Consider the following 26,910-nt stretch of genomic DNA (forward strand, 5'->3'; position numbering starts at 1 on the left):
TTCGAATGAACGTTGTTAACGATTGGATTTGTGAGAAATCTGGACAATTTCTTCTTCATTCTGGCGTTACGTCTAAAGTGGGACAGATTTAGAGAAAACTAACTTCTGATCAATATCAGTCGTAGTTTTAGACAAATTTGATGGTGTAAAATTAGTTGTAAATTAACAAAGTTATGTAAACGTTATTGAGGGTCATATTTTATAACTACAACAGTCGTTTGCACCACTTCTAAATCTTAATATTTTTGCTCAAGCTTGGAGGTTTCTTTTTTAATGTGATTTCAATTCAGGAAAGCACACCAATTTTTGGTTTTGAGAACTTTTGAAGAGTAGGCTGTTATCTACTAACTGAAGGTTCTACAAACCAATGGGGCTCTGCACAAAAATCTTCCCCTCTCCTTCACTCTCCCACAAAATTTGTAAACAACAAGGCCAGTAAACGTCAAACTCCCATACAAAATCAAAACAATGCAGAGCCTTATAGTCATTCCCTGAGAGAGAGGAGACAGCTGGCTTAAATTGCGAGCTCCCAAAAGTCATGGGAACCTGTCATCAACTGTCACTGGAAAATCGCACATTCGAAGGGCAGAACGTAAAAAATCGTCAGAATTTAACCAAACTAAAACTGGATGTAATTGAAAATTTAGGTTGTTTTCCTGTGCTATCGCATATAAAATAGTTGAATATTTAAATATTGTCGATTGGACTCCAATTGCTATTGAAAATTTTCTAATTTTATGATCTTTTTGATATCAAATGGGATGGGAAAATGGTTTTGACCCAGTTTGTGCTCTCCGAACCATTGTGCACAACCAAAACATGAGAAGAAGAGATCAAAGAAGCCAAGAAAACAAGCCAGTTGTCAGTGAGCTGTCTCCTCTCTCTCAGGTCATTCCATCCCAAATATGTCTGCATTAAATATTTCCGGTGTTTTGACTTTAATCATCTTCAACCTACTAGCATGAGACATTTCCGATGTTAACTTCAACAATCTTAAAGTTCCTACCAGTTGTAATCAAATCCAGAAAGATCAGGGTCCTAATTCAATTACTAAAGCACCATTGTCTGTCGTAGGTATCTTCGTAACCCCCTAACAACCATATGCGCAAGTAAAGTACATTTCTGGGCAATTATTGCCGCCATTTGGAAAATCACCGTCTCCTCCGCAGTCAGTCAAGTCAGTGCCAGTCAGTGGCAGCTCAGTAATTGCACTTCTTCAGGAAACACCACACAAGTGACCTACAGAACTGCATTCAACGTCAGTCGTTACAAGCGCGTTTCACTTAATTTGATCCGTTCAAAACGCGCACTCTCTCACTCGAGCGTAGTGCACCATTTCCCATGGAACCCCCATCTCTTAAGGTGCAATTGTGATGATTAAACAAAATATAAGTAAAATGATGAATGGATGTTTCTGTTTCTGCCACTGCGTTTAACAGACCTGGGCCCGGTTGTAAAACCAAACACAAAAATGAATCCGAGCGAAGTGCTGAACGGTGTGCAGCAATAGGTTTAAGTGTAGGGTATCGTGGGGCAAAAGCTTGAGTGGTGCAAAAGTTTACATATGTTTAATATTTTTTCTTTTATTTTTTTATTTCACAAATTTTATAAATCACGGCGTGTATATGGGAAAGGTTTATCACAAAAAAAATACGCATCGGTAAATCTTTCACCATTCAAAAATATAAGTTTTTAGCTTCCGTTTGACGTGTTTCCCAAAAAAATCCACCGAGGGATCCCGAACATTTTTTTTGTTTAAAATTTTGGTTCTTTAGAGTACAATATTTTTAAATGTAATCATTGTGAAAATCAGTTTCGTTGGTCTTAAGCTCTATGAAAGTTTCATTTTCATATATAAGTTCATAAAATAATTATACATAAATATATATTTGGTTTCATTTAATAAAAAACAGAACTGTCCTATGTGATTTTGAGGTTTTAATGAGCTATAGGACACTTATTTGATTAGATATGTTGGGAGTTCGACTGTTCACTTATACGTACTGTGGAAGTATATCGAACCGAGCACTGTTTACTTTCATTGTAAGAATACATTAAATTTCTTCCTCTTCTGTCTGTCATTACACCTCTGCAGTGACATAGCCTGCTTCCCAGCTTAGAGTTCGTTGGGTATTTAGTTGTTAATTGAGAGTTTTCTTTGCCAATCAACCGTTATTATTATGCGGTTCATAAAAAGTAAAATGGATCAACATCACAACAGCCTACGAAAGTAAATGGAATATGCTAAAACGCCCTATACTCCAAGCCTTAGCAAAAAGCTTAAAAAATCCTCATTGAACATATTATTGAGGTACCCGGAGTAAGTGACAATCCGAATACTTTTTTAATAGTATTGAAATTGTTTTGATGTTTTTAACATATAATTTCAAAATTTAACAAGAATATAATGGAAGATATTTCCTGTTAAATCAAACAAAAAAAATCCACCGTGCAAGTGGTTTTTTGACAAGCATAACACCAATAACACGTGTTTGTGAGAAGAAAAAGTTCAGGAAAGTCTTCAGGATAGTGGGATAAACGGGAGAAAACTAATCTGTCATTTTCGACACGGGATTAGCTTGGCGTTTTTAAACAGCCTACTTGATGGCAAGACGAAGTTTGCCGGGACCACTAGTACTAAATAAAAAACACAGTTTTCAACGGACTGAAATCTCCTTTCCCTTATTATATCACCACCAAACTAGTAAATCAAGCATCTTTGTATAATATTAATTGTAAAAAAGATGAAAATATTAACACAGCAGTAAGTGTTATTGATTTGTAAAAATGGTTTAAAAGAGATCTATTTCAAATCAATCGTTTTCAGCTTGAATTCGTACGGAATTTAACACTGAAATATGTAATTGTAGGAAAAGTTACGTGAAATTGTTATGAATTACGTTATTTTTTCAGGATGGTTGATTCGATCTCATCGGTCGAGAATATTTTTCTGACATACAATATAAAAAAAAAAACAAACATTAATGAACGATTGGCGAATCAAATTCTTAGTTATTGAGTATCCGAAGAACTCTTATCTGAGAAGCTGGCTTCGTCTCAATAGGGGTGTAATTCCAGACAGAATAAAAATTATCATCTATTTTAAACATGAAAAGAAACAGTTATACACTAGAATCAAATACATACTTAAATCAGAATCTCTGCTGTTGCAAATCTCTGTTTAAGTAAACTTGATTTTTTTTGCTGACATATCAGTTTAAATTAATTTGCTGACGGCTCAGCTGAGTGGATCTCGGTAAAATGCTGAAAATTAGTTGAACTCAACTGATAAGTGTCCTATGTCACTATACTAAGGGATGGTACACAAATTATGTCACGCTAAATTTCAACTTTTTGACTCTCCCCTTGTTCACTTTTTTTGTATAAATCTTTTGAAGTTTTTGTAAGGCTTGTCACGGTTGGCTTAACCACCTCCCCCCCCCCCCCTTGGAGCGTGACATAATTTGTGCATGACCCCTAATAAGTGTCCTATGGCACATTAAATCCACAAGATCACATAGGACAGTTATGTCCATTACAACATGTTATCTTATATATCTTTGTTATATCAATTTTCATTTGAAATTTGGGCTGCCATCGAGCTTAAAAAAACTGCCTTTTATCATGATTATATTTGAAAATAATGTACTTCAAGGAACAAAAATTTAAAGTAAAAAAAAAAATGTTCGGGATCCTTCGGTGCATTTTTTTGGGGAACACGTCAAATGAAAGCTAAAACATATAATTTCGAATGTTGGAAGATTTAGCGATGCCTATTTTTTTGCGATAATATTGTTCTACCAGACACGCCGTGTAAATGGCATGGTGGTCAATGCTATTTAAATATGAGAGTTTTACTCAAAGTTATGGATTTTTTCATAATTTCACCCGTAGCACAGCGTAACAAAAATAACTTTTTTGCAATTCCGTTGTATGTGAACCAACTTTTCATTTAGGATATGAACGATAAATGGCCTAATTTTATTACTAAACGAAACAGTGCTGAAAAGTGATACTTTTCAGTACTGTTAACAGTGCTGAAAAATAGCACTTTTCAGCACTGTTTTTTGGAGTCGTTAACTATTGCATAAGTCTTACCGCACGTTTCTTCTCTAATTGCTCTGGGTTATTCAAACACTTGTTCAACTAGTTTCTTATTCTACATACGTTGGGCAATCCAAATCCAACTCAGAAGAGTCTTTTTGATTAAGAATATGATCGTCTGGCGGACATAGAATATGTAGTTAAGTTGGAATGTTTACTCTCAAAAAAATCCGGATCTTTCTGCGGCGGATTGTGCGGGCCTCATCTGCCAACATGAGGGACAACTGTTTGTGAAATATGGCAGAAAATTGCAGCGTCTTACCTGTTCCGAATGTAGTTCAAATGTGCTACCGATGGAAGAGTGAACATTTGTGACAGTCCTGTGTAAACAGTATCATAGCCTACGTGATTGGAAACTCTGAGTCGGTACTACACGTGGATGTTTGTTCATGTGGGTTGCCTTCTGTTTCTCGAAATAATCCAACTAAAACGGCATATTTCGTAGTTGCAAAAAATGTTGTATGCAACGTGTTGCAAAACTCGATTTTTTCAGCACTCGTCGTATTTATCCAACTCGACAAGCCTCGTTGGATAAATGTACAACTCGTGCTGAAAAAATCATCATTTTGCAACTTGTTGCTTAAATAACTATTTTGCAATTCCGTTGCAAATCAATCAACTTTTCATTGAGAAGTTGATCAACGTAACGGCCTACTTTTCCTACCAAATAAAACAGTGCTGAAAAGTGCTACTTTTCAGCACTCTTTTCAGTGCTGAAAAGTAGCACTTTTCAGTACTGTTTTGGTAGGCGTCAACCGAACAACCCAGTGTCCTAGTCTCTTTATGCCATGCTTATTGTGCGCGGCGTGTGAGTCGCGACGAATCGTTCTCTCCTCGGGTGTCGTGATGCGACTAATGTTAATCAAATGGAAGCGAGTCGACACCTCACCGATTCGTCTTGCCTTACATGCCGCACAGAAAAAGCACAATTGCATCTGATTCTTCAGTTTGTTCTATGTCTGACGTGAGGTGAGAATTGTCGGTGTCCTATAGCGAGGTGACAATTCTCGACTCGAGCGAAGTGACTTTCCATGTGGTTTACACGGCGAGTCACTTCACTAGAGTCTACATCCGTTGTGTGATCAGGCTCCGACACAGGTTGGCGATACTGATGTAGGGTCGGATCGTCCAGCATTTGTGCTTTCTTACCTGTTCATTCCTCTAATAGGGAATATAGATCTGCATGATACCGATGGGAACGAGAAGAATTGTGACATTCGAATGTCATGAATGAATGCATTCATGGGTACCGTGGTGAATCAAAATCCGGACGGTACCAATATCCGGACACTCGAATATTATTCATAAATTACAGGTATAATTGAGTATTAAACAGTTTGGAATTATTCACAATTTCAACTTATAAAAATGCTAATTATTTTACTATCGTTTATAATCTAGTTACCATTGCTAAAAAAAAATAATAAAAATAAATACAAACATGTTCCTCCAGTTGAACGTCATTCTGCTACAGTGCAAGTTTAAGTGCTTATTACTCACGCAAAAGTACCATAACGTGTAATTGATAATAACTAGTTTAAACAATATTTTTTGGCAACTTTTGCATCATAAAAATAAACGAAGTGATAGTTCAACAATCTGACAACACAACTGCAGTGAAATATTGAGATAATATACATTAATTGGCGTTAAAAACTGCTGTCCGGAATTATGTGCAAGTGACATCAAATCCGGACATCGTACTAAAACCCTGTGTTCTGCCTGCGTGTGTTAATATTTGTGAAATGGCTTTATGTGGAAACGTGAAAAATAGTTATGCAAAGTGTTATGAATAATCAGAATGCTGTTTAATGAAAAAAAATCCGTTAATGTAGCTTCGTGGTTGCAGCTTAAACAAGCCACCCTTAATAGGATGCCATCAGTTTCATGAGAGGTAATTACGACACAAAATCGCTTACAAATAGCTCTGTAAAATATTCTGGAGCCCATTAATGGTAGAAATTCGTACGACTGTTATATTCAATTGAGTTGGGACATGTTTTATGAATTAATTCATCAGTTTTCAATGTTAAATACTGCTGTCCGGATTTTGATTCAGTAGTGTCCGGATTTAAAGCCAAAGATTGCTTCAGATGTCCGGATTTAAGGACAAGACAAACTACATTGTTAAACCGAATCTCATTACATTTTAGTAGTTTTTACCATGAAATTCATCATTATTCCCAAGATCTGATGTAAGACTGTTAGTAGCATAATTGAAGTTCAACTAAATCTGAAGAAAACTTAGTAAAAATAGTGTTTGAACATTTGGTCTTGCTTAAGTGTCCGGGTATTGATGCATCACGGTACTACTGTGTCACAGCCTACGTGATTGAAAAATACTGAATTGAAACTACGCATGGCTGTATGCCCATGAGGGTTCTCTTGCAATGTTTGTTTGTGCTTTTAGAGTTCATCGAGTTGAAACGGCATTTTTCGAAATAGCAAAAAATGTTGTATGCAACTCGTTGCAAAACTCGATTTTTTCAGCACTCGTTGTACTCGTGCTGAAAAAATCATCATTTTGCAACTTGTTGCATAAATAACTATTTTGCGAGTCACAAGAACCAAATTATGTGTCTCTAGTAGATATGGGGATGCTGAATCTGATGCCGTTCTCAGAAATGTTCCAGTGCGACACAATTTTTAGCTACAGCTCGCCAAAGTTGTATAAAACACTGGTCTTATCGATGTTCACATAAAATTTAAAGTATGATTTATCAAACTTTTTTGTTATCTTATCCACTTAGCATGTATAATAGGATTTGAACTTTCATTTTAAAGATAATTTGGTTGAAATTGAACGATTAAATTAAGATTCAATCGATTTTTTCAACATGCTTGCAGTCTCCATACAAAATTCTTCGTTTCTCTTATATGGCAAAATACAATACTTTTCTAAACCATCAAAACATAATTTTTGAGCACCGACAATATTATGAACTCTTATGATGACTGTTGTTTGACACATGAAGTTTGAATTCTGCGGCAAATTAAGCAAAAAAATTGCCATACAAGCTGGCAAACTTGCATGCAAGTTGGCTGATATAGTCAAATTTTGCATTTTCAACAGGCATTATCTCAAAAACTAGACGTGCTATGATATTTTTGAAAACGGCAATGGATTCAGCAACCCTTAATTAAGTAAATACTGGTATTTTGATGTTTGAGACAAAAACGTGTTCCGCAGTGTAATTTATCCATCTTTACCTCGCGTAATGAGTTAATTAATTTAATAACCATGCGGATTTAATTACCGAAAAGCTCCATATATGTGTTAATATATAATTTGAATTATTTATTCAAGGGAATAGTAAAAATCGCCTATCGTAAAGATGGTTTGAAATGTACTAATTTTTACATTAAATCTTTGGAAAATGTTTTTGGTTCATAGTGAAAGTATAGAAAATGGAATATTTATCAAAAGTGTCATTGTTTCTGTTGTGATTTAGAAAGATTTTTAACAAATGTAAGAAACACGGAAGACCTCAAAAAACAGGGAAATTGATAAATCAGACATACTTTTTTTTTATTTTTTTTTTTTATTAAATCTTTATTAGTATCATTCCAAACATTACATTCATTTCTTATATCTAGGTGTTCTGTGTTATTTGACAACACTATCATCCTAATTTGGTAAAACAAATTTAAGATATAATTTACATTTTGTTAACAACATATTACATTTCATTTGCCGCAGCAGTTCAGTTTTTTTACAGGTGAGTTGATTTCACCTGCTTATAAGAGAAAAAAAAAACGTTTTTAATATACTTAACCTAACTTAACCTAAACATATAACGCATTAATCGTGGCAATAGAAGATTGTAACGATTTTTGCCTGAAATTATTAATGATTGTATTTGACATTTGTTCCAATGTTTCAACATTGGATATTCTATGTAACTCATTGGTACTATACCAGGGAGGAAGCCTCAGAATCATTTTCAAAATTTTATTTTGAATTCTCTGCAGAGCTTTCTTCCTGGTATTACAACAGCTAGTCCATATTGGTACAGCATACAACATGGCTGGCCTGAAAATTTGTTTGAATATCAACAGCTTGTTCTTAAGACAAAGTTTTGATTTTCTATTAATAAGGGGATAGAGACATTTTACATATTTATTACATTTGGCTTGAATGCCCTCAATGTGATTTTTGAAAGTTAAATTCTTATCTAGCATGAGCCCTAGATACTTAACTTCATCTGACCAATTTATTGGAACCCCTCTCATCGTGACAACATGTCTACTTGAAGGTTTCAAATAAAGAGCTTTTGGTTTATGTGGGAATATTATTAGTTGAGTTTTGGAAGCATTAGGAGAAATCTTCCATTTTTGCAAGTATGAAGAAAAAATATCCAAACTTTTTTGCAATCGACTACAGATGACACGCAGGCTTCGTCCTTTGGCGGAGAGGCCTGTGTCATCCGCAAACAAAGATTTTTGACATCCCTGAGGTAGCTCAGGTAAGTCAGATGTGAAAATATTGTATAATATTGGTCCCAAAATGCTGCCTTGAGGAACACCAGCTCTTACAGGAAGTCTTTCAGATCTGGAGTTCTGATAATTAACCTGAAGTGTACGATTTGACAGATAACTTTGAATTATTCTAACAATGTATGTTGGAAAATTAAAGTTTTTTAATTTTACAATCAAACCTTCATGCCAAACACTGTCGAATGCTTTTTCTATGTCTAGAAGAGCAAGACCAGTAGAATAGCCTTCAGATTTGTTGGAACGGATCAAATTTGTTACACGTAAAAGTTGATGAGTGGTCGAATGTCCATGGCGGAATCCGAACTGTTCATTGGCAAAAATTGAATTTTCGTTGATGTGGGCCATCATTCTGTTCAAAATAACCTTTTCAAAAAGTTTACTGATGGAGGAAAGCAAACTGATTGGACGATAGCTAGAAGCTTCTGCAGGATTTTTGTCTGGTTTTAAAATTGGAACAACCTTAGCATTTTTCCATTTGTCAGGAAAATATGCCAATTGAAAACATTTGTTAAATATATCAACTAAAAATGATAAGCTACTTTCTGGAAGTTTCTTGATGAGGATGTAGAAAATTCCATCATCGCCAGGAGCTTTCATGTTTTTGAATTTTTTAATAATAGTTCTCACTTCTTCCAAATCAGTCTCCCAGGCATTTTCGAAAACGTTCTCTTGATTGAGAATATTTTCGAACTCCTGAGTAACTTCATTTTCAATTGGACTAGTAAGTCCTAAATTAAAATTGTGCGCACTTTCAAACTGCATAGTAAGTTTTTGAGCTTTTTCGCAATTAGTTAGTAATAATTTGTTTTCCTCTTTCAATGCCGGTATTGGCTTCTGAGGTTTTTTCAAGATTTTCGATAATTTCCAAAAGGGCTTAGAGCCAGGGTCCAATTGAGAAATTTTATTTTCAAAATTTTTGTTTCTTAATTGAGCAAAACGTTTCTTGATTTCTTTCTGCAAATCCTGCCATATAATTTTCATAGCAGGATCGCGAGTGCGTTGAAATTGCCTTCTCCTCACGTTTTTAAGACGGATCAAGAGTTTAAGATCATCGTCTATAATCACGGATTCAAATTTTACTTCACATTTTGGAATTGCAATGCTCCGGGCTTCAACAATGGAATTTGTTAAAGTTTCAAGAGCATTGTCAATATCAAGTTTAGTTTCTAAAGAAATGTTAACATCAAGATTGGAGTCAACATACGTTTTATATATATTCCAGTCGGCTCGTAAATAATTGAAAGTGGAGCTGATAGGATTGAGAATCGCTTCTTGCGATATTTGAAATGTAACAGGGACATGATCAGAATCAAAATTAGCATGAGTAATCAGTTGGCTACAAAGATGACTAGAGTCGGTTAAGACCAAATCAATCGTAGATGGATTTCTAGAAGAGGAAAAACATGTGGGGCTATCAGGGTATTGAATTGAGAAATATCCTGAAGAGCACTCATCAAATAAAATTCTGCCGTTGGAATTACTTTGAGAATTATTCCATGACCGATGTTTGGCATTAAAGTCACCAATGACAAAAAAATTTGACTTATTGCGAGTCAATTTACGCAAGTCAGTTTGGAGCAAATTAACTTGCTGCCCAGAGCATTGAAAAGGCAAATAGGCAGCTATGAAAGTATATTTACCAAACTGTGTTTCAACAGAAACACCTAAAGTTTCAAAAACTTTAGTTTCAAATGATGAAAACAGTTGATGTTTTATACGCCTATGAATGATTATTGCAACTCCCCCACATGCCCCATCAAGTCGATCATTACGATAAACAAAAAAGTTAGGATCTCTTTTGAGTTTAGATCCAGGTTTTAAATACGTTTCGGTAATAACTGCTATATGCACGTTATTAACCGTAAGCAAATTAAACAGCTCGTCCTCTTTACCATTCAGAGAACGAGCATTCCAATTTAAAATATTTAAATTATTATTTGGATCCATTAGAAAAACGTAATCCAATAACAATTTGATTTGTAAATTTTACACCTACTTGGACTGCTTCAGTCATAGTGGTGGCTTTGAACATTGCATCAATCATTAGATTCAATTGTTCAGTTAGAAAATTAAAATCAGAGGCAGACATGTCATGTGATTTCCCATTGGAATTTCCGGTAGACGAAGAAGCGGAGTTACCTGTGGCGGTAGGGTTTTTTCCATTTGATTTGAAACAAGTAGAATGGGTACCCATGGATCGAACAGGGGAGGATTTCGAATTTCCTGCTACGATATCGGCAAAGGATTTACCGTGGGTAGATACATTCGAAATGGAAAGATTCGAACGGCTACCCGACGGATTAAAATTAGTTTGTGAATGAGCATGATTATGATCTTCCTGATGGGTATGATTCATGATCAAGCGATCGTTAACTGAAAAATGAGCATTGTTCGATACTCTACCAGGCAAATTCCGGAAACGACCGTTATCGTAACGGATATTATCTTTCATCTGCCTGGCACGAGCCTCAATAACCTTTTTGCGTGAAGGACAATTCCAAAAATTGGACTTATGGTTAGCCCCGCAATTACAACATATGAATTTGGTGGTATCTTCCTTCACTGGACAGACGTCTTTGGCGTGAGAAGAACCTCCGCAAATCATGCATTTAGCATCCATGCGACAATTTTTTGTACCATGACCCCACTTTTGGCACCGACGGCACTGAGTGGGGTTCTGGTAATTTCCTCCAGGTTTCTGGAAATGTTCCCATGTCACACGGACATCAAACAAAAGTTTTGCGTTTTCTAAAGCTTTAATATTATTTAGTTCTTTTTTGTTAAAGTGAACTAAATAAAATTCTTGAGAAAGCCCTTTCCGAACAATGCCAGATTGGGTTCTCTTTTTCATAATGATTACTTGGACTGGGGAAAATCCAAGTAAATCATTTATTCCATTTTTGATCTCTTCAGGTGACTTATAGTCACTTGAGAGACCTTTCAAGACGACTTTGAACAAACGTTCAGTTTTGTCGTCATAAGTAAAAAATTTGTGCTTCTTCTCTTCAAGATATCTGAGAAGAAGTTCGCGATCTTTAAGAGTTTCCGGCAAAACGCGACAGTCTCCTTTCTTTGCGATTTGGAAGGAAACCTTGATTCCCCTAATGGAGTTCAAGATCTCCTGCCTAAATCCCGCAAATTCGGAACAACTGACCACGATAGGCGGCACTCTTTGCTTCCTCACTTGAATCAAAGAGCCTAGGCTAGAGGCTGCTTCGATTTGGTGTTCGGAAAATTTGTCTAGAGCATCGAACTGATTGCTCATTTCGATACAATTATTCATTTCACCCTTGGAAGAAAGTTCGCATTCCGGGGAAGCGTCCTTTCTTCCATTCTTGCCACGTGTAGTGACAGTTTTAAAACCCACTTTTTTGGAAGGAAGTAGTGAATTCAGAGATTCACCCTTCCTTTTGTTTGTTGTTGATACCATGTTTAATTAATAAACGAAAGAAGACGTGACCTTCGAAAGGTTTTTTCCCAAGACGGTATCCAAGAAGGATTACCACCGCTAGCTTTCGCCAACGGGTCCAACGAAAAATCGAAGGCACGGGTCCAAACAAGGATCGTAAAGGGATCAATAGTAGAAAAAATAGTACTGAAAAGTACTGTTTTAGTAGCACTGAAAAGTACCGTTTTTAATTTTAGCACTGAAAAGTACTGTTTTTGTAGCACTGAAAAGTACTGTTTTATTGCTTTAGGTAGTTTTTAAGAAAACTTCCAAGAGCAGAGAGAATTCGTGTACGCACAGCACGAAGGTACGATGCGCACTGAAAATCAGACATACTCAAAAAGCATTCTCATCATCACCATAGCCAAGCTGTATACCAAAAAGTAGCAGTATGTGACCTAGTGCAGAGAACAATGTTCAATGTTCTGTAACACGATGGAACGCGTGGTTTCTTCGATATAACATAGGTACATCTCTGTATGTTGATACATCTCTAACTCGGTGCTATTCTATTTTGAGAACATAATATTGCCTTTCTTATGACTGCTTAGATTTTGATGATAATCGTGCACTGTCATTCTCCAAATTTCGCTCTGTCAAACTGACAGATCAGTGACGTGTCGTTGCAATGAGAACATGGATTGTTTACAAACAATTTTGCTGCACACTTTGTTTGATTATAATTTTGTTAACTTTACAGATATTTTTTTATATTTGAGCGTGAATGTTTGTGAAATATGGCCAACATCATAGCTGAAGTGAAAAATCGCAGAGCATCAACAAATACTGTGTACCATGTTTTATACGGCTATTACTTTTTGGGCCTTAAACGATCACAACTTGCCACAATTTATAAGAAAAACAAAACTACGATTTCCAATTGGATACAACGCTATGAGGAAGATGGATATTTTGATCGTGTAAACTATTCCAGAACGGCCCAAAAATTTGGTGCCGAAAAGCGTCGTTGGTTGGTTCAACTTTTTCATACTAAACCGACTACATTCCTGGACGAAGCAGCAAAACTTTTTCTGAAGCATTTCCATATAACAATCTCGGTGGCATCAGTTTGTAGAATCTTGCATCATGAGGGCATGACATGGAAAACTATTGAACGCAGAGCTTTACAAATAAAGGAGGAAGATGTGATTAGATATTACAACGAATTGTCTGCTATCCAATGGGATTATCATAATCTCCTTTTTATTGATGAAGTCAGCTTCGATAATAAGGCCATGTTGCGAAACAAGGGATTTGGTGCTCGTGGAAAGCGCCTATTGTTCAGAGGTGAGTTCGTTAGGAAACCTCGGGAATCCTTATTGTGTTTTGCTGGGCAAGATGGTATGATTGAAGTGTGCCACACTGAAGGAACATTCACGAGAGCAAAATTTTTTGATTATTGTAAACGATTTGCGCTCAACAGTGGACTCGTTCAACACCATCCAGGATTCCATTCTGTATGGATCTTAGACGGAGCTCGGATACATTGTGATCCGAACTTGGTTTATTACTTCAGATCTCTCGGAATCCATATAATTTTTCTGCCAGCATATTGCCCGCACATGAACCCGATCGAGATCTTGTTTGGATTGAGCAAAAAGCGCTTGCAGCGTGAATACGATGAGCTGAGAAAAATAAAACTGAAAGTTACGATAGCGAAAATTATGAAGCATTTCTCGAACTACAACATGAATAATTTGTTCAGAAAGTGTGGCTACATTCAGGGTGGTAAGTTTGATCCAACAGCCAACGATCAAGCCAGCCTATTGGACATTGAATTTGAAGAAAACTGTAAGAAGCGAAGTAACATTGAATAAGAAAAAAAATAAATGGATGAAAAATAAAGCGCAAAACATGTTTTAAATCATTTATTCTTTTTATTACAATAATATAAATTCGGATATTGCACAACAAATTCATTACACAAATTTGATTCAGTGTCTCATTGGTAATTCACATGTGGTCCACGTCTTCGGCATCTTGCACTCGCGACGCAATTGATGCTGAAAACTCGTTATCACGAGCATCTAAAGCTGATTCAGCAGAACTGATGAAAGATTCTCCTATTTGACTTCTCAGAGCAAGGTTCTCGATGTGTCTCTCCAATGCCGTAATCATCAAACCTTGATGTTGGTGTGCTTCCTTCAGCTCTGCTAAAGCATCCACGATTTTTTTCACTTCCGCATGGTAACCATCGTTGACGTTATGTGCTATGCGGTATTCGCGTCGAATTCGTCGAATCTGCTCACTCTCTCGCAATGATAATAGTTCCACACAGCTTGCCGGAGGTGTAGACTCTTCCTTCAATGCTTCATGCTGATGAGCTGGTGAAGCAAGTATGCTGTTCGCCCAGATACTCCATGCAATATCGTGACCATTCCAAATATATCCATGTCTACGACGAAGATCGTTTGCCAGCTCTTGAGCGTATTCTGTTGTCGCGGCACCACCCCTATTTTTAGGTACAACATCGATAAGCGCCTTTTCCACTTTCTTCCATACGCTCTTCGAGTTTACAGCAAGGGAATATCGGTGCAGCAAAAGCTCTACAGTTGATTTTGTTTTCCAATTTTGCAGTATGGTCGTCGTCAATTTATCCACTGATATGGTTCGTCGATTTTGCTTGTCATAAAACAGAGCAAAGTGAATGAAATCTGCCTCATCAATCACTTTTTTCGGATTCCAACTGTAGGTAATATTGCCGTCATCATCACAAACCGTTATGATGTGACGAACGAGGTGCTTCTTCGATTGTACCCAAACGCTGTGCAGAAATTCTTCGACACTATTCGCACAAACCATCCAAGTGTCCAGTTCTCCGGCTGAAGTTTGTCCTTTGAAATCTCGTAGCGAAACAATCAGGCTCACTATAAACAGAGACGATTCACCATTCTTACTGGACGCAACGGATTCCTCAGGATCACCGTCTGGTTCAGCATCGGAAACAGCATCTCCTTCTTGTCCCAAATCCATCTCAATTTCCTCCTCATCAGCATCAAACAATCGTTCCTCGATGTATCCCTGGACCTCCTCGTCGGATTCCGTAAAGTCACTGTGCTCGATTGGATCTTGCATTTTCGGCGGTCTGCAAACAATGTTCAACGATCAAATCCTAAGTTTAATGCTTCAATAGGTTTATCACAGACAAACAGACGTAACACTTAGAACAAATCGCGATCAAAATCATAGTCACGAGGACATGTACGCCCAATGCTAAAATCGGTGTGTTTGGCCGACGAGCCAACAGATGGCATTAGTGTGTAAACGTCAAACGCGAACAAAAACGATGCGAGCGCTGCGGGTGGCGGATTGGCCACCTACCATATTTTTGAATCAACCGTTAGAAAGGTGGTCGATGGACAATGATGAGAGTGTGACGTCTGTTTGTCTGTGGGTTTATCTTACCAATTAACTTCGATATTGATCTGTGAATACCGCTACGTACTTAATTAGAAGAAGTTAAAATCACGAGAGAAGCGAAACATTTACGAGCACAAATTGTTTATGTTTACACTCGAACGAGTTGTTGACAGTTGCGCAGACGAGGCAAGGGGTTTGAAATGGAGGTGCTGTAAAATTCATTTTCTATGGAAATCTTAGATTACCTACTTTGTTTAGTATGCTTGACAAACAGCGAAATCGTGTGCGAGATTCGACTTTGATAATCGTGATTTTAGGTGCAGTCTAAATGGGTGCAAATGTCGCAATAATATCAAAAAACAATTTCAATAAGTAGATGAAAAAACCGAATTTAATACTATACCACAGACAAACAGACGTAACACTTAGAACAAATCTGGATCAAAATCATAGTCACGAGGACATGTACGCCCAATGCTAAAATCGGTGTGTTTGGCCGACACGCCAACAGATGGCGGTAGTGTGTAAACGTCAAACACGAACAAAAATGATGCGAGCGCTGCGGGTGGCGGATTGGCCACCTAAAATATTTTTGAATTGACCGTTAAAAAGGTGGTCCATGGACAATGATGAGAGTGTGACGTCTGTTTGTCTGTGACTATACCATTTAATTCCACTAGAGTTTGTATCCTTTGACAGATACGCGTATTTCGACCTCAACTGTAAGGCCGTCTTCAGTGTCATGTACTAGACTCGACTTGTACACGACACTGAAGACGGCCTTACAGTTGAGGTCGAAATACGCGTATCTGTCAAAGGATACAAACTCTAGTGGAATTAAATGGTATAGTTCGGTTTTTTCATCTACTTATAGGTATTCTACTAAACAGCTCAAAGATTTATTAACAATTTCAACTTTAAAAAAAATTGGTCAAGACGGGAGTTGAATTCAGGTCTGCGGCATATCTGACACGCACTGCTTTACCAATGAGGCCATCAACATGTCTGGCCGCCGTTCTAGATGATCGTGCGCTGATGGGTTGAGGGCCGGCTAGTTCACAGAAGAAACATATGGGCTGTTCTCGATCTGATACGTCTATCAAATCTCGGATATACGATGTCGGACCAATGCCAGGTTGACGTCGGGTTAAAATGTGTGGGTCGATGACCAAAATGTAATTGGGTCGATGTCAAGTCGATGTCGGGTTATATCCATCTTATGTCGATTGTAGCTGTAAATCAGAGGAGCCTGTAAGTTATATTGAAAATAAATCAAAACTTATGTTGCTATGAATTTTTTTTTTTCAGAAACGTATTTGAATCAAACCATGTTATAAATATCAACAGTTAATATAATTATGTTTTAATTTCTTTATCGGGTCTCCACTGATCATTTTCATAAAAAATCAATGGTTGGACTTTTGATATTTAACACGTTATAATTACTATTTGAACGTACTTAAAAAATGTGTTTTCTGTACATCGATACATCCCCAATTTTATGGTCCCTTTAAAATCGAGTTAAGAGTTAAGAGTAACTTGAGTTGATAATAGTGTAGTGATAACAATTTATTATATACCAATTACTTTCAAACCAACATCCTTTTCCATCGAAACATTCATGTTTTCATATGAACTTTGCTACGCATTTAAAAATTGATACACTTTGTTTGAAAATGTTGTGGGAAAATATGATTTTAGTTGTAACTAAGCTAAATTCATGTTTTACCACATCATTCTCAAACAAAGTGTATTAATTTTTGAATGCGTGGCAAATAGAGGACATTCAACCACGACATCAACCCAGTCTCAAAACCCTTATCCGTGGTGCTTGTGGAGGTGCAGAGGTATATTCGGCTTCCATTAAGCAAACACCACATCAACATATTCCACATATATGAACATATTTTCATATCCCATATCGACCTGTACTCACACATTGAAGGTTTTTACTAGTCCCAAGTGCTACCTGTTGGCTCTCTGTGTGAATATAGTTGTTATGGCAATAACGGGATAGCAACTACGGGCGGTCAATCAAGCTCAAGCTCAATAAAATATATTGCCTAAAACTGTTACTAGTTCCGAAAGTGGCTCTGTACAAAAATCAGCCCATCTATTTTACTCTTTCATGAAATTAGCAAACAACAAGGTCAGTAAACGTCAAAATTGAACCTTATTTTCCTACACCGAAAAAAAAACAATTTTACGAAAAAAGCATGACTAAAGGCCTTTATACAAAAGCATATCTAAATTTTGACCGTGGAATTTAGATAAAACAGAAGTTGATAGCTAACTTTCATGATGAAGACTTTTTTCGTTGATTTTTTTTTTTCTAGCAGCAACTTCTAATCAATTTTTAAAACATTGAAATAATTTGATTCAAATTTTTGATAATTAGATAAGAATCTTGAAATTATTTTGAACTATAGTGTTCCTTATGACTAGCACTCTGAAAGTAGACATTTTCCAATTACAGTCGCCTCTCCACATCTCGATATCGAAGGGACCATCAGATAGGGAGAGATCGAGACAAAGAACACATTTGCGAAAGTTTTGCAAATACAAATGAACATTTACGCTTCCATGTGCTTTAAATTGCCAATTTCTTATCAGTTAAATGATTGTGGTGATTTTTCTTCCAAAGTTATCACAGGTCACTTCGACTAGGATGCGCTAATCACCATTTTAGAACATCAGCGCCATCTTAGCATTTTAGCTTTGCGTTAGATCACCAATAGTATGCAGAATGAAGGGACCTAAGAAATCATGCAACATGTATTCGTAATATTATTGAACCTGTTTAGTGATAGTGACCAGCTGTAGAGATAATTTAAAACAAATGTTTGTACAACTGGTATAAGGTTTCGGTCATTTGGCCGAATGCCATTTAGCCCAATGCCGTTTGGCCGAAATTGAAAACAATAGTGAACAATAGGTGGCATGCATTTGTAATGGACTTAAAAAGCCAGTTTATTCTTAAAGAAAGATAAATCGTCATTGATTTACAAATAATAAGTTTTTTAATGTTAGTTCAAGAAACAGTCTGAAAGTGCTGAAAGAAGAGCATCATTAATGTAAGCAATTATTCACTTCTCTGCTAGCGGTAACAGCTGCCAGCAAAAGTTTTCGCATTTTTAGTCAGCTTTTGACAGTAACTAAAACGGTTTACAGCTTATTCATCCTTCTGCATGATTACTTTACTTCGATAGCTCAATTGTAGCAAATCATGCCATAGTTCTAGTAACCACAAGTTTTGGCTATTTCTTTTCAAAACGGGGAAGCTGTGAGCTTCTTTGACTTGGGTGTTCGAGTCGTTCGGCAAGCAACGGTGCAGAGCAGTGCTGTTAAATGTCATGAATATCACGTGACTTTGACATTTGAATATTGCTAATATCATCGTTTCCCGTGGAAAAAGTCATCGGAAAATGTTATTCCTGGTGACCATTTTTGAATTACTATTGGTTGATTATATTTGCTGATGCTGGATTCTGTATGAAAGAACGCTATACGTATTTTATTTATTTTTTCAAAATTTTGACATTTAACAGCACTGGTGCAGAGTATAAATTGCATGTTGCAATCTTAATCTTGGATAAGAATAACATCTCACCTAAATTAACTCTTGTGCTAAGAAAATATGTTTTTAATAAGACTATATGAAGATATTAAAAGCCTTAATTTCAATAACTATGAAATATACATTTCTCTTGAAAGAACAGCCTATGATCAAAAACAGGAAAAATTTCTTATGAAAATTTAAGCAAGTGTAATGCAAATAATCCTTATATCAGTATAACTACAAGGAATTGGTTTAAAAAAGGTAAAATTTTCATTTAAAATATAAGCTTAAGTATTGCCAATAGCAATGACACCAGTATGACTCGAAAGAATAGCTTTGAGATGTGTTTGTCCTGAATTAACGAATCGATTAAACCATTCTCTTGGAGCACAAACATGACATCCCACGACATCATATAAATCAGCAATTTATATCACTTACGAATCCTATCCACATCAGCGTTGAAGCAATTTGATTATTTTTTTGTTCGTAATTCGGCCAATCGGTATTCGGTCAAACGACATTCGGCCATATGGCATTCGGCCATATGGCATACGGCCAAATGACATTCGGCCAAATGGCTGGACACCCTGGTATAACAAAGGTAATATTTACGTTAAATTTTTCTTTAAACGATTTAAATTCCTAGGGCATCTAAGGGTCAGTTGTAGGAAATCATTTTTTGTCCTTGATTGTTGTTGAATGATTCTCGCGAAAGACTTATAAAAATGGCCAATTTTAACATATAAGAAATATATTTTTGCATAAACGTAAATGACTCTAGAATGGCCGCTTCTAGCGAAATAATCATAAATATATTCTATAAATTCTATGGCCAATATTTAGAAAAACAAAATTAAAAATGAGGTTTCTGCACGATTTAAAACACCACTAATAGGGTAAAAGTTCATTTCCGACTATCAATTTTAAAGGTCTTCAAAGTCTCTTTTTTGGTTTATTAATGGATTTGTCTTATGAGACCTGGTACAAGAACAGGACGTTTTTCGAATTTCGAGCAGTAAAATTTTAATGAATTATTATTATGATTTTTTAAGTAATTGACTGAATTGAAAATATGTAAATTTTTATTATTTACTAAAAGTTGAGCGAGTCTTTGGAAAAAAAAATCAAGTTCTGTTATATAAAATACCTATAGAATTTGATGGAGAATGTTTTTACAATTCCTGATTGATTTTTTTGGATGCATTTCACCATTGACAATTTTGCAAACGGGATTCACAGAGCACACTGGGGTAGCACGCTGTATTCGACGGTCAAAACCTCTAGTACTCTGGATAAGCATCCTGGAGTTTTGGTGTCTTTAACACTTAAAAACTTATCCGAAGACATTTATACTCTACCACTGACGTGATCATTTTTGTCTGTTTTTAATAAAATACCATACAGTGCCATCCACGTCAACGATAGAGCATAGGTGTGTTTGGAAAAAATGTCAAAAATGCCTTAATGAACAAAATAAAGATCTATTTCTAGGATACTCCTATTAAAAGATTAAACTAATCGAGAACAGTTTTAGCTTATGCGTGGTATGCACCTGAAACGTAAAGCGCCCAAGTAAAATGTCTCTTTTTTGTTAAAGTAATTTTGATAGCTGATCCAGTATGAGCGAAGTGTCACTTTTACTTGCGGAATAATTGAGTGACGTTACGAAATCAGCTCTACTTCTCAGCAGCGTACAGCTCAAGTTATTTCGGTAGCGGAATCATTTTTGATCCATATCATGACCGTTTCTTGTCCTATCGTTTTGCAGAGTACTTATGATCAGCGTACCAACCATTATCTAGACAAATTCTGAAGCAGTCAGGATTCTTATTCACTAGAGGTACTAGAGGTTTTGGCCGTCGAAAACAGTGATCCGCCCTAGTGTGCGGAATTACAACAGGCAACAGGACGGATGTTTGTGGAATCCTTGGATAAATTTCTGGTATCAGCAAAGGGATGCCATTGGTAGGAAATTTACTGTTTCATTTACCAGAATTTTTTCAACAAAACCTGAAAGAAATAAAATACATAAATCTTGCTAATATTGCTGTTTGCATTTGACGTGCAAACTTTACCTAACTGGACTTCAAATGCGGTAGCAAAGATCAATCAAAGGATACTTAGCAATCATGATCCATATCATCGCCAACCCAGCACAGAAAATCAAACTATGACTTCGCGAAATTTTACCGCGTTTGGTGTTCCCGCATTTGATATTTGCGTTTCAAACGCACACAGCAATATTGATCTAGAATTGTTTTGAGTAATTTCTGATAAAAATAATTACCTACCATAGCGACAGAAATGAGAAATGCATGATATCTAGTAGGCATTCCCAAATAACATCATATAAATTCATAGAAACATCTCTCGAGAAATGAATCCTTGCAGAAAATCCTGGTATCACTTCTTCAGGAATTAACACATATTCTTCAAGAATTATTATAGTGGTTTTTACAGGAAAACATCATACGTTTTACCGAAAGAGTTCTTTGCGTATCATTTCAGTGATTTTTCAAAACACTCTCTCAGATTTTCCTCCAAGAAATTCTAACATTCTAACTCTGATTCCTCCAGTTATTTCCGCATGGTTTCTCCAAGAACTAGTTTAGGAACTAATTCGTTTCGGTGTACACTACAACATTTTTTTTATTACAGGATATCTTATAGGAATTCTTTAAAAACAAATCTACAAGATGTCTCATGTCACATCGACTAGGGTTTCTCCATGACGTTCCTTCAGGAACTTCTTATAGCGTTTAAATCAATTTCTCCTATACATATTTCACCAGGCATTTCTCAAGATAATCCTGTTTTGTTTTCAGGAATCCTTGATATACTTTCTTCACCATTTTCCTCACAACTCCTTGGAGAAATCCTTGATTATAAGTTTTGAACAAATTCATTGATTTTTACTTGGGTATTAGAGTGGTTCAAAAAATCGTTTTTGCTCCACACCGCTCATTCGATTCTAGTTCAAATTCTAAGTGTCCTTTAAAACTTAAACTTTAAAAGACTTGTGCAGTCTCAATTTTTATCCAAATGAGCTCAAATTTTGGGACGACACTCAGAATTTGATCTAGAATCGAATGAGCGGTGTGGAGCAAAAACGATTTTTTGAACCACTCTATTGGGTATCTATAAGGAATCTTTTTCTAGAGAACTTCCTAGTTGAAATCTATGAATAATACTGAATGAAAATTTTAAAATAAATCCTTTAGAGGTCTGTAGAATACACGGAATGAATTTATGTAAAATTTCTGAAAAAATCACTCTTTTTCTTTTTGAATTTTTTTTGGTAGATTTTTGAAACAAATACCTGAAGGAATGTCTGGAATATTTTTTGGAGATATCCTTACAAAAATACTTATTAATTCTTTTGTTGAATTCTTGAAGAACTGAATGAATATTTTGGGGGAAATCTTAGGGAACTCAACAGCACAATCACTTCATGAATTCCTGGAGAAATTCATTGAGGCCTTCCTTGAAAAACATTATGGGAGAGTATCGGAATATATAGTTTTTAATTAATATTAATTAATTTCTGGGGATATCTGTAGAGTAGCACAGAATAAGAATAAGAATAAGAATAAGAAAAAATCTGTCTGCAGTTCTTGAAAGTACACACCCACACTAGCAAACCCTATTTGGGTTCAGAACTCGGAGTTAGACCCTTTCCAATTTTTCAACTTGGTTTTTCCTCAGTACGGTTATCAAGCATTGCAGAATGCGCTCTCATTTGATTTTGAAGCACGATGAAAGCAAGCAAAGAAAAACATCCCATCTGTTGCGGTCCACGATCAGCAATGTATCGAAAGTTGTAACATGTCTAATAAATAGAAGCGGCGAACGAGAGCCCCAAAGAGAGAGCGATGATAAAATCCATTTTGCTCGCTTGTTTACCGTTGAGGGTAGGTGTTTTGCTTTGCTGGCACGATAAACAATCCACGAACTTCCAATAGCAATAGTGTCCCCCAGGTTTGAAGCATGTTCAGAGGGGTTTAATCATGCACTACTACCCTCACAATCTGATCAAAGTTGTAGCAGTATACGATAAACAGTCTCTCATAATGTGCTGCTTATTATGATAGCTACAGAGAGTGATACGTGAGAGATTCTCTCAATTTTCTCAGGATTCAATCCTTGACTCTTATATGTGATCAACGTTTGGGAACTTCTCAATGACATTTGGTCTGAAGGCTGCATTGTGTTTGTGAGATTTAGTCCTATGAACCCTCTAATACGCAGCCCCGCCTTCAGACGGGGTACACTTTTGTTTGAGTTTTGTGTATTTTTTCGTAGCTCGGGAATCAAAATGATTGAGTCAAGGGACTTATGACACGTATATAAGGAAATAATTTTGTAACTTTTGAAACTTTTTTGTATTTTTGAAAAATGTTTTAAAAATTGTATTTTTATATAAACTTCAAATGCCTGGGATTCATTTAACGTGTAACACAAAAAATCGTTCTTTTTATAGTTTTCTACAACCAACCTATCACAGAAGAAGAGCCGGGTGGTACTAATATAATTTCAAACCTGTTTTTCCGTCAGTTACACGGAATATAAAATATGTCTCTGAAAAAAAAATATTTCAAAAGTACTGTAAAAACTTGAATTTTTATTATTTCCAAAAATCAGCAACCAGAAGAGGTTTCAAGAAAAAATGAAAAAGGATAGGGATGTTCAAAAATAAAAATTATAAAAATTTAAAACCAAAATACATAAATCTTTGAATAGAAAAAAATCATTGCCCAAAACGTGTTTAGAACGATTTTAGATAACGAAAAATTATATTTAGATCTTAAATAAAATTTTGGGTGTTAGAGGGTTAAGGAAAAATTAAGCAAATTAAAATAGGCGTAACTACAAATATCGAACTAATCTTTCAAAACCCAAAATGGTTTTTGTTAGTATTATTGTGAGCTTTCAAAATTTTGTTCGTTAAACCTCTGGGGCCCAGATAGCCGTAGCGGTAAACGCGCAGCTATTCAGCAAGACCAAGCTGAGGGTCGTGGGTTTGAATCCCACCGGTCGAGGATCTTTTCGGGTCGGAAATTTTCTCGACTTCCCAGACTATCTTCGTACCTGCCACACGATATACGCATGAAAAAGTGGTCATTGGCATAGTAAGCTCTCAGTTAATAACTGTGGAAGTGCTCATAAGAACACTAAGCTGAGAAGCAGGCTCTGTCCCAGTAGGGACGTAACGCAAAAAAGAAGAACCTCAAAAATGTTGCACAGTTTAATTTATGGAAGACTACAGCTAGAGACGTTCCAATACTTCCGATATATCGGAATATCGATAGTTTGCTTCAGATATTCGATATTTTTGTATCGATATTTTCAATTCAATATATCGGTGGTATTGATATTTCCTTCCGATATATCGTACACGAATATGTAGAAGACGATTGTTGGGTTTTCTCCAATTTTGTTTTTTATTTTATATATGACTCCATGAGTCGATATTGAAGGGACCATCCACTTATGGAAATATCGAGTCATGGAACAGGTATTCCTCGGAAAGCTGTTTGAGGGGACCATCATTGTAACCATGATTTTCTGAATGTACACGCTTAGAATAAATCGCAGTATACTGTGAAATAAATCACCGAATATGAACTGTAAACAACAAAAATACAGATTTTCCTGTAAAAGCTATGAAATCTACTATTTTACCGCCGAAATCCGTGAAAACAAACAAATGAATTATAATTCTGTAAAATACCAACAAACAGTTCGGTAAAAGCATTATTTTCACCGAACTTCTGTGAAATCATTTGACAGCCGCTCTGGCAGGCATGAGCTCTTTTTGTTCCACTTCTGGCGCACCAATTATCAGCAGTGAAAGCTGGTGTAGTGGTAACAAGCCTGCTTCCTGATCGATATGTCGAGAGTTCAATTCTCGATCGGACCATTTTCGTGTTTTTCTTTATGATTTTGTTTTCACAGATTTCACAGATTGTTCGGTGAATTTTCACCGAATCTTCAGCTGTTGAGATTTCGGTGAAATTTCACAGGAACCAGTAAAAAAAAATAAGTGTGTAGTATGGTTCTATGGGTCGATATCGAGTAATGGAACATCGACTCATGGAGGGTTAACTGTATTTTATTAACACTCATCTGTATTCTAAAATTAAATCCTTGGTCAAAAGATCGGTATTTTTGAGTGTTCAAAAAAAATGTTTTCGAACCTTAGGCAACTAAACGGAAAGTCACAAAGTGATAAAGGAATTTTGCTCTATTCAAATATATCATATGATATTCCGATATATCGATATTTTGAATCGATATATCGGTGGTATCGATACTTTGATTCGATAATCGTATCGAATCAAATATCGATACTTTGCAGTATCGGAACGTCTCTAACTACAGCTATATCCCGAAATTACTGGAAACTTATGATATTGAACGAATGGAGGAATATTTAGAGGAACCCGTGAAATATTTACTGGAGAAATTATAAATTATTAGAAATAGTACCTTAGGTAAATTGTAAGCAACTGCCTAAACTAGTTTCTGATGAAATCCTTGGATTACATCAAGGAAATATTAAAAGTGCTTTCTGTGAAATGTCTGGTCGGATTGTCTAAGGAATGTTCATAAAAATTGTCATATTCATTCTTTGATTCATAAATCAACGTTTGGTCTGGCATTTTATTTTATTTTTTTGTCCTTTTTGGCATCTGTTTCGTCTTTTTCTCGGGTAATAAACTTGCAGATGTTGAAAAAAATGTACGGAATTATTTATTTTTCACGAATCCATAAATGTTTGCAAATTGGCCCATTCTTACGGGGGAGGGACGTTTCGCATAAAGACGTTTCGCATAAGGACGTTTCGCATAATTTTATGGGTGGACGTTTCGCATAATGGACGTTTGGCATAAAGAGAATTATATGCCTTCTTTAAAATTCTACCTGTTCTTATATGAAACTGCTTTATGCGAAACGTCCATTATGCCAAACGTCCGTATGCGAAACGTCCTTATGCGAAACGTCTTTATGCGAAATGGGTCACCCCCCATTCTTACCCTATCGAGGGGATGATATTAGGTCCAAGAAACTAGAATTGGTCCGAATTAGGAACAAAACAAAATAATCGACCTCTATTCATGTTTGATACTATTTATCAATAAGAATGAATATGATAGACATTCATATGAAATTTGAAAATAGTGTTAGTTTTCTATTAAAAGTTTGATGTTCCTTGACCAGTGCTGTTAACATTCGACATTTCTCGTGACGTTTGTTTCGATTCCATGGTCAGCAGTCAGCAGAGGGCGAACGATGTACACTTGTTCGGCGTACAATGCATTTATCGAATAATATCGCGAATCCGGTAAGGCGTAAATATATCTTGGATCGCATCACCAACTAAAAGTGACTCCCAGATCCTTACCTTATCCCACCAACCCAATATCCTTTCCATGACAACTGTGGAGATGCAGAAGATTCTTCGGTCTATAGTGACAATGGTTGTCTAACTAACATTTCTGCCCTTCCCCGATGACCGTAAGGACGTGGCTGGCGTTTTTGACTTGAGCCCTACTCACTAAATCTCTGAGTTGCCACTAATTCGACTGTTCTGGTCAATCACGGAGTTGTTACTACGAATTGTACGGTCATCTATGCTCATGCTCATCCGTTACAGTCACCTCTAACAATCAGCACGAGCTGAATGAACATCAAGGAACAGAAAAAACGGTGAAATGAATGTCGTCTGATCAGATTTGCTCGCTGTCACTATCAACGCCTTAAAATTGCTAATTTCCACAAGCCCGCTTTCGATACAATTCGGATCATTCTATATCATATCAACATCATGCTGCCTACTCCATCACCAGTGTATTGATGGCGATAGGCTGAATATCACTGACCTTAAATTAAACAACTAGAATGACAATTTATCAGTACGATATATTTGACAGTGCTG

General features: G+C 36.2%; 2 protein-coding genes across 2 annotated transcripts in view; one reads left to right on the forward strand and one right to left on the reverse strand.

The window, feature by feature from the left end:
- The window catches only part of LOC5564163 (signal peptide peptidase-like 3), a 221,800-nt gene that overhangs the window by 24,765 nt on the left and 170,125 nt on the right, over nt 1–26,910 (forward strand). The gene's annotated exons all lie outside the window — the stretch shown is intronic.
- Nucleotides 13,264–15,752, reverse strand: LOC110678024. The gene is made up of 2 exons (XM_021850392.1): nt 15,455–15,752; nt 13,264–15,134 (listed from the first exon to the last, which is right to left on the reverse strand). The coding sequence occupies exon 2, from the start codon at nt 15,122–15,124 to the stop codon at nt 14,003–14,005; it is 1,122 nt and encodes a 373-aa protein (XP_021706084.1). The 5' UTR covers nt 15,125–15,134; nt 15,455–15,752; the 3' UTR covers nt 13,264–14,002.

This window comes from Aedes aegypti, chromosome 3, assembly GCF_002204515.2.
Source record: "Aedes aegypti strain LVP_AGWG chromosome 3, AaegL5.0 Primary Assembly, whole genome shotgun sequence".
Taxonomy (NCBI): Eukaryota; Metazoa; Arthropoda; class Insecta; order Diptera; family Culicidae; genus Aedes; species Aedes aegypti.

What these genes read in the sequence shown, in the direction of transcription:
- LOC110678024 (XM_021850392.1), bottom strand. Translation starts at nt 15,124, where the DNA reads ATGCAAGATCCAATCGAGCACAGTGACTTTACGGAATCCGACGAGGAG.